This window comes from Grampus griseus (assembly GCF_964374135.1).
Source record: "Grampus griseus genome assembly, chromosome: 11".
NCBI lineage: Eukaryota > Metazoa > Chordata > Mammalia > Artiodactyla > Delphinidae > Grampus > Grampus griseus.
Window position 1 is genome coordinate 13955133 of NC_139005.1, and position 8584 is coordinate 13963716.

The 8584-nt window shown below is 34.7% G+C and overlaps 1 protein-coding gene across 1 annotated transcript; it reads right to left on the reverse strand.

Moving 5' to 3' along the window:
* Nucleotides 1-567: 567 nt before the first annotated feature.
* On the reverse strand, nt 568-8076 carry RERGL (RERG like; the record flags this gene model as incomplete). Its single annotated transcript, XM_082665771.1, has 4 exons — nt 7965-8076; nt 3764-3855; nt 3129-3277; nt 568-850 (listed from the first exon to the last, which is right to left on the reverse strand). The coding sequence occupies exons 1-4, from the start codon at nt 8059-8061 to the stop codon at nt 568-570; spliced, it is 621 nt and encodes a 206-aa protein (XP_082521897.1). The 5' UTR covers nt 8062-8076.
* Nucleotides 8077-8584: the final 508 nt, after the last annotated feature.

An 8584-nucleotide genomic window follows, 5' to 3' on the forward strand; every position in this document is an offset into this window, starting at 1 on the left:
ACAATAAGGAAAGGCAAACTTTTCATCATCAGACCAACTGTAAACAATGCACTTACGGGTAAGGAATTTAACTTCTTAAGGCCTTAGTTGTAAGTAAAATTTATGTAATATCAAATAATTCACTGGTTTATTATAAAGACACTTTCAAAAATAAATCCATGCATTTCAATTAAATAGATCATGAATTTCACAAATTGATAAGTTAAGCCCTATAATATATTAACTATATGAATATAACTATATATTTCATTAAAATGATATATATATAAAATAAAGGTAAATTGAGCCCTGTAGAATGGTAATTTAATAAAATTATATAGTAATCCACCAATAGGTTATACTCATATTATTCTGTGTAATAAAGAAAAGGTTAAGTGTGAAGCAAAATGTACAAGATACAAACAACTAAGAAGGCAAACCATATATTTGAAAACACAGTTGTGGTTCATGGCCAATTATTTCATATCTCTAAGAGAATTTTTTAATTGCATACAAAGGGTAAATTTAATTACTATACAAACGTTTGAAACTCTCTGATATAATAAATCCCTTAGGATCACATGTCAATTAAACAGATTTCCTTCTCTTTCCAAATACATTATTGATCAGTTTGGCCATGGATTTAGATCCACTGGCTCTTCTCTTTTCTTTGAGTTTGAAGTTTGTCAGGATGCCCTTGATAATTCTGATAAACATCATTTCCACCTCCAGAGATTGCTCTGCTGCAGACAGTTCACAGAATTGGCACCGGTTATCCAATGCCAGTTTTTGCCCTTCTTCCCAGCCAACCTCTCGCACATGACAGAGATCTTGCTTGTTACCCACCAAAAGCACAGCTGATTCCACAGCTCTGAAACACAGATACACAATTCTTTGGCAAGACTGTTTTAAAAACTCTTTTTTTTTTTATTAAGTAGGTTTATATCAAAAAGAATTATGGACCAAAAAAAAAGAATACTGTGTGTGTATGTGTGTTATTTGTGGTCATGTGTGTGTGTATCTCATTTACTTACAAAAATTAATTTAGATAAAATGTAGTAAATGACACAGAAGCAACAATGCTCTTAAAGCATAACATTTGAAGTGGTACAAACCTATTCCCGGAATTACGGCTCTGTTTACTAACAAGACATGATTGTAACATTTTCCACTTTCAATTCCCTTATATGTAAAAAAAAAAAAAAAAAAAAAAGGTAAAATAGTCCTCGTCACACAGAATACTCACAGAGGTTAAATGAAGATGTGTATAAAAATCTAGCCCAGTGCCAGGCAATAAAATGTGCTTACTAAGTATTATCTTTCATTTCCTTATCAACTGAAAAAGAAGGACCAACTAATGCCTCTTTACTAATTCAATACTTGTTGCTGTTTGTTAATATTCATTACAGCATACTTTAAAGAAAATTTTAGTCTCGTGACCTTGTACAATTTTTCTGTTTATTGAAGAAATATATCGCTTTGGTAAGGTAATGTCTTTGGCAAATATCAATATAATCTCCTCGGTTACAGTGTAACATTCCTAAAGCAGAATTCCATTTGAAGAATACAGTAAGGCTACTAGGTCTTAAATGGCATGGAACTCTGCCAAGATATCGCCTATAGGGAAGAAATGGGAAAATGAAAACAGTCTTCAGGCTGGTTTCATTCACATGACAGTGTGAGCCGTAAGGGAAAAAGCACTGTATGTGTTGGATTTTGAAGTCACTAAGAGTATCTTTTTCTATAGAGTTCAGAAAATTATTGTGAAGAATTAATGGGGAAGAATAAATGAAATATTTTGAAGGGTGAATCACAAATATCAGATGTAATTTTATAAAACAATGCCATAATTTTGCTTTTTATCTACAAATTAGAGACTCTAGTTTACCTAGAGATTGAGAACTGGAAAAACTCAAAATTTATTTGGTCAATATATTAAAAAGTTTGCCTGAAAAATGTCAAATATAGGGATTTTTTAAATATACTTTTTTTGCCTATTCGTGAGTGATTCTTTTGATTTGTAAGAATAGAAAGTAGTTTTAATTACTTTCCCTTACCTAAGTTATGGTGCTTAAATATAAGGCATTTAACACTTGAAACAATGGAGGTCCCTCAAAATCAATAATATTACAGGAAATCAGAGCTATGAGGTACCTTAGTAAAATCACATTCTTTTCCCCTACCGTGTTTCTATCAGTTTTATAGTCAGAAAAAGGAAGTCTAGAGATTAAAGGGTGTACCCAAGGTCAATCAGATATAAACAAGAATTTAGATCAAATGACTGTAGGGAAATATAACTTATCAATTATTATCTGATGATTTCTTGATAGTAGGCATTTAAAATAGATATAAAAAGCACAGGTACCAATTTTCAGGTATAATATTGTGCTTTTTTGCTTCCCAGATTAGAATGCTATTTTAGATTTTAAGGGCAAATCTGGTTACGAGCACAAAGAATCCCTTATACCAGCAGGTTAAACAAAAATAAATATTTTAAATGGAAAGGCTAAAACAATAAAAAAAGGGAAAACTAAAATGGGAAATTCATAGGTTTAAATTTATAACTACTAATGCAAAATTAGTTTAAGGCACAGTTATGTTTTTCCTTCATAGTCACTTGTGTCAAGACATTAGCAATCGGGAGTCGTTGATCAGCTCTTTGTTTTAGGAGGTGAAATGGAGAAAAAGGTACTCTCATACTTAGAATCTGTAACAGTTTGATTATTCAGTCTATTTTGCTTTGACTGATTGAACAGCTCAATGACTAGGAATTGGATGCCAAGTGTAATAAATCTGGATTTATTTAGTATCCTTCACATTTTTTGTGGGAATGAAAAAGAAAGGTGGAAAGGGAACTATCTGTGTACAGAGGACCATTATTTTGCAAGTGAATGTCATGTTAACAATAGAAGCTGTCTTGTAAAATAGCCATTTACTCGGGGCAAGTAACTGTTTATGTCAGCCAGGATATAAAGTATTCTCATCTTATTCCATTTACTACATGTGTAACTCCTGTGGAATGGAAGGTGGATCGTTCAGGGCTGTTAAATTTTGTAATTGGAGGCCTATATTAAACTCTTCCTAATGATGCTTACAGCTCTATGATGATTTACTAAAAAGAAAGGAGAGAGGAAAGAAAAATACCTCACCTTTTACAATGACTAGTCTGTGGCTCCCGAATTCTGTAGATTAGTGCTTTTGCAAAAGCAAACGAAGACCTGTCACTGATGTCATACACAATAATAAACCCATCTGCCCAATGCAGTTCACTTGTGAGGGAAAATTTTGCTTTCTGTGGCTGAAAATAAACCAAGCACATTGAAAGTGGTGGGATCTGATCCCTGTATTTTATCCATTAGACAGTTAATTAATGGAGACCCATTTTACCTGGAAGAGAATTCAGCAAGCCAAATACTGATATTTTCTAAAATGCAGTCTCTGTTTCTTTTTTATCATCCTCTTTCTTTAAACAAAAGTGATTAAATTTTAAAAAATAAAGAGCTATAATAAAGTTATATCCATCTCATTTGATACCTTTTTTTCTAAAAAAACTCTTTTTCTGAAAATTTGATAAGCCCTAATAATTCCATTTAAAATCAATATCCACATATATGTTTGAAAAGAGATGGTATTTTCTATCCTTATTAGTAAATGGAATATGTATTGATTTTTGGTACTAGATTTAAATCAGTAAAAAAAACCCAGTATTGATAAGGTTTAGCTAAAAAGATTTGAGGGATATCTTCTTCAAATCATAATTGAAAACATATTTTGTTTTACTTACCTGAGAACAAGAGTCGTATATTTCTAGATTCAATTGTTTCCCTTCCAAATACAAATGCTTTTTATAGATAGATTCTGAAAAATATGCATATACTCATTGTCAGTATGGAAATCCTCCAGAGTTTAAAAAATGGTCTTATAGGGCTTCCCTGGTGGCGCAGTGGTTGGGAGTCCACCTGCCGATGCAGGGGACGCGGGTTCGTGCTCCGGTCCGGGAAGATCCCACATGCCGCGGAGCGGCTGAGCCCGTGAGCCATGGCCGCTGGGCCTGTGCGTCCGGAGCCTGTGCTCCGCAACGGGAGAGGCCACAGCAGTGAGAGGCCCGCGTACCGAAAAAAAAAAAAAAATGACCTTATATTTGGACCACAGTCCTGCAAAGTCAACCAGTCATATTTTAGTTGAGTACTACAGTAGCTTTTCTTTATTGCTAGTGGTCAAAAAACCATATATTTGCTAATGTATATTTCTTACAAATGAACTTTACCACTGTATCTATTCACCTACATGTTTTTCTGCCTATGTACTTATCTTCCATTCTATTACTACGGATGAATTATCTGTGTTTCTATCTAAGGCCAGTCCATTCACTATGAACTAGTTACTATTTCCTCTGACCTGCTGAAAGACATGGCTCCAACAATTCTACCTCTTTCTTCTGCATCATAAAATTTTCCTCTTTATTATATCATTACTAGCAACTGAATTTCTCCTAACTTAACAACCCTTTGTATCCCAACTATTGCTCTATTTCTCTGCTGGCCTTTTGGTAAATATCTGTACTCCCTGTGTCCAAATCCTCTCCTTCCATGACCTTCAAATTATTACAATCAGGCTTTAACTCCAATTACTTGACTAAAACTGTTTTTATCAGGGTTATGGTTTTAGACTCAGTGAAAAGTTCTTGATCTTACCTGCCTTGTCAGTAGTATTAGTATAGTTGATCACACCTACCTCCTCAAAATGTTTTTTTCACATGGCTTTCAAGGCAACATACACTCCTGGGTTTTTTCTTTATTCCATATTGCTTTGTATTAAGCTTTTTTATCTGTCCCACAATATCTTCTCTCACTCCAACTGTGATTCTAGTTTATGGATTTCTTCTCTATCTACACTTACTCCCTTGCTAATCTCATCCAGTCAGAGTCTTTATGTAACAATTATTGCTGATAAACCCACTTCTGTAGTCTGGACCTCTTCCCTGGACTCTAGACATCTACCACCACTGGGAGCCTCCAATTAGATACCTGATAGACATCTCAACCTTAACATGCTTAAAATGGAACCTCTGATCTCCCCGCAAAGACTGCATATCCCACAAGTTTCCATTTCATTAAATGACATATCCATAACTAGTCTCACAGGTTAAAAGCCTCAAGGGCATCCCTGATTCTTTCTTTCTCTTACATCCTATATTTATCCTATTAAAAATTCATTTTTACTCTATCTTCAAAGAATATTTTGAATTTGTCTGCCTCTCATCACCTCCTTTGCTCACATTCTGGTCCAAGCCATCATTACTTTTGCCTGTATTATTAGAAAACCTCCTAACTCAGCTCTTCGCTTTATCCCTCCCCTAACTCCCTTCTTGCTCTCAGTTTATTCTCAATCCAGGAGCAAAAGCCAATTTGTAGCCAGATCATGTCACTTGCCTGATCAAATCTCTCCAATGGCTCTCCACCTCACTTAGATAAATCTCAGCTTTTAAAATGCCTGAGAATTTCCCTAGTTATCTAGTCTCCCATGACCCCTATGATCTCAGTAGACCTCTTTGGCTATTGTCTCCCACATTCCTCCCCTGAAGCTACACAGTCCTCCATACCATTCCTCACATTTTTCAGAAAGTTCTTTCCTCCGAACTTCGGCAACTGTTTCTTCTACCTGGAATGTAACTGCCCAAATATCTTCATGGCTCAGTTTTTATCACCTGCAGGTCTGTTCAAATGTCTCCATCTCAGCCAGGTCTACCCTGACTACCCTATTTTAAATGACTACACACCACTCCCCTATGCTTTCTTTTCCTTCATAACATTTATCATCATAAGACATTTTATATAGATAGATAGATAGATCTATATATAGATATATATATGTATAGATATAGATATATAAATGCATTTTTAATTAGCTGACCCTTCCCTCCAGAATGTAAATCTTATGAAGGCTCGGATATTTGTTCATTACTATAGCCTCTCTACCTAGAAGAGTACCTGCCACATGACAGGTATTCAATAAATATTTGTTGAATGAACGAAGGACTTCGTTTCTGTAACTGCCCCTCCAGTGCTTTAATACAAGACCTACCTCTCTCCAAAGCTGCATACTGACACAAAATCATGACCCATTCTGGTAAATACTCTGTAACCTGTGGTTAGCAAAATGTAGCGGACGTTTGGGAAAGCCGACTTCAGGAGGTTAGGGATGAATTTTAAAATCCTTCTAGGCTACATTTAATGAAATTTGTTAGTGTTTCGTTAAATCTTAAAATGTCTTCAGACAGTTTATTCTAAACTTTATGAGCTTACTACTGTGAACCATATACTTTCCTTCCAAGACATTTTAAAATACCCACTCTCAAAACTCAAAACCTGCCAGCAGGGGTCACCAGCTCTTAACTTTTTAAAATTTTATTATTTTCCCCTTCTAGCCCTCATTTACAAATGGGGCCATTTTTTTGCTAATTAACCCTCATGTGGTGGTGAACTTTTGCTCATTTGGTTGTCTTTAAGAATGTCTCTAGGTCTTATATTTTTAATAGAGATGTAACAGCCAGAAATGTGTACACTTCATTTGCTTATTTATCTATTGATATATCTATATATCTATTGATATATCTTATAAAGATTAAGATGATGTTTTTATTTTGTTGTTGCTGTTACTGCTTTTTGTGGGTGTTCTTTTATTTATGTTTTGTTTTATAGTTTTAGAACATTTTCTCATGCCTGACTCCTAGTTTGTGTGTTACCTTTTTTGACTGAGGTTGTTGACCTGAGATATGAAACAATAAGAATTTCTCTTCCTATATATTTCTTCTTTCTATAATCAGTTTTCAAGTGCTTGCCCTAAAACATTTACAATGGCATATGGATTGAAATACTATGTGGGCTACACATAGGAAACAATGAAATACTTTAAAGTTATTTTCTAAAATACTCTAATAATGCTATATCATAAATGAATGCTAAAGATTTTTGTTGTTTATTTCTCATGAAAACACTTCCAATCATAATTTCTTCTTACTCTAAATAAGTATTATTGAACAAAAGAATAATTTCCCTTTCTCCCCATTCTCATATTTCTTAAAATCTTTGTTCTTATTAAAAAAAACCCACAAAACCTTTCCCCACCACACCTTCAGTCAGGTAAGATATTAGTAGCATTATATAGATTAATTGCTGAGCCAAAAATATATTCAAACCTCTGGCAAAATTCCCCACTTATTAATTCCCCACTGTGGCATTTCCCATATGTCATGCTAATTCTGATCAAAATAACAGAAATTTATAGTAGAGTTAGTGAAATGATCCTAAGATTATATCAAGGTGCCCTGGCATCTGTTTTAGAATTTCTCCAGGAAACAGAGGAACGACCTCTAGTGTTGGTTTATCTTATTGCAGCTCCTGGGTCTGGCCCGTTGTTAAGATTCATTAGCCTACGGTGGTTCTATTGGTGGCATGCTTAGTACCATCATAATGTGACCAAATACAAAACAAAAGAAAACAAAAACATAGCTTCCAAGGTCTGGTCTGGGCACCTCTTGCTCATTTCTGGGCATTTAAAAAGCCATGCCCCTCCAAAGTTTTTCTCACTTTGATAATGTGAAAAAATGGCATTTAAAAAATAATTCATAGGTCTCCACGCATCTCTCTCCACCCTTAGTCTCAGGGAAGCAGAATCTTTTCAAGGGCATTGTTTGGCCACTGGTAGGTGTGGAGGCAGGTGTGCTGGAGTGAGAAGTAGGTGGGATAGTGATGGGAGGGATTTCCTGTTAGTCCAATGAATTTCAAACATCAGTAGAACAAGATACAAATTAATACTGCAAACAGTTATATTCCACAACCTGTATATAAATTTTATATACAGGTAATTGCATTACTTGCTTATAAAGCGAAAACTCCTACTTAAAAATAATATATAGTTATATCAAGTTTATATACATATAATATGTTATAATGTAATACATATCATGTCAATATATTTCTCACTCTTTATGTACTCTACACTATGCCACAGAAAACAACACCACTTACCAGATTTGCCCGTTCCTTCACCACCCAAGACAGCAAGTTTCACATCATTCATCTTGCTTTTCTGCTCCTTCTTGGTCCGTCCTGATTTCTGGAGATATACTGACTTGAGCCAAGCATGTGTTTTCCAAAATCCTTTTTATTATTGCTGCTCTCACTTCCCTAAGGCCAACTCCACCCCATACTCCTACCATCCAATAATAACTTTAAAAATATTTTCCTAGAGTAGTTTTGAACATGTCTCATAAAAAAACAGTGGGCTTACTATTTAGACACAAAGGTTTACTAAGCCAATAGTTAAGAGTTTAACAGAAGTGTAGCTCATCTTCTACTTTCATGTACCTGGAATCTACCTTCTCCTAGAACCTAGAAAGATGATCTCTCTTCATTAAGAAAGTTTTTAGGGGATGGGTAAACATTCCTGTAAATTTCCTTTGAGTGGATCAGTTTTGCTTTTTCTATTAATACCTGAGGCTACATCTTCTTGGGTTTCTCCTGTGAAAGACAAGGGAGAATAAGTTAATTCAATCATGAAAAGAAATGAAAGAAGGGAGAGGGTGGCTCTCTTGGATGGATTA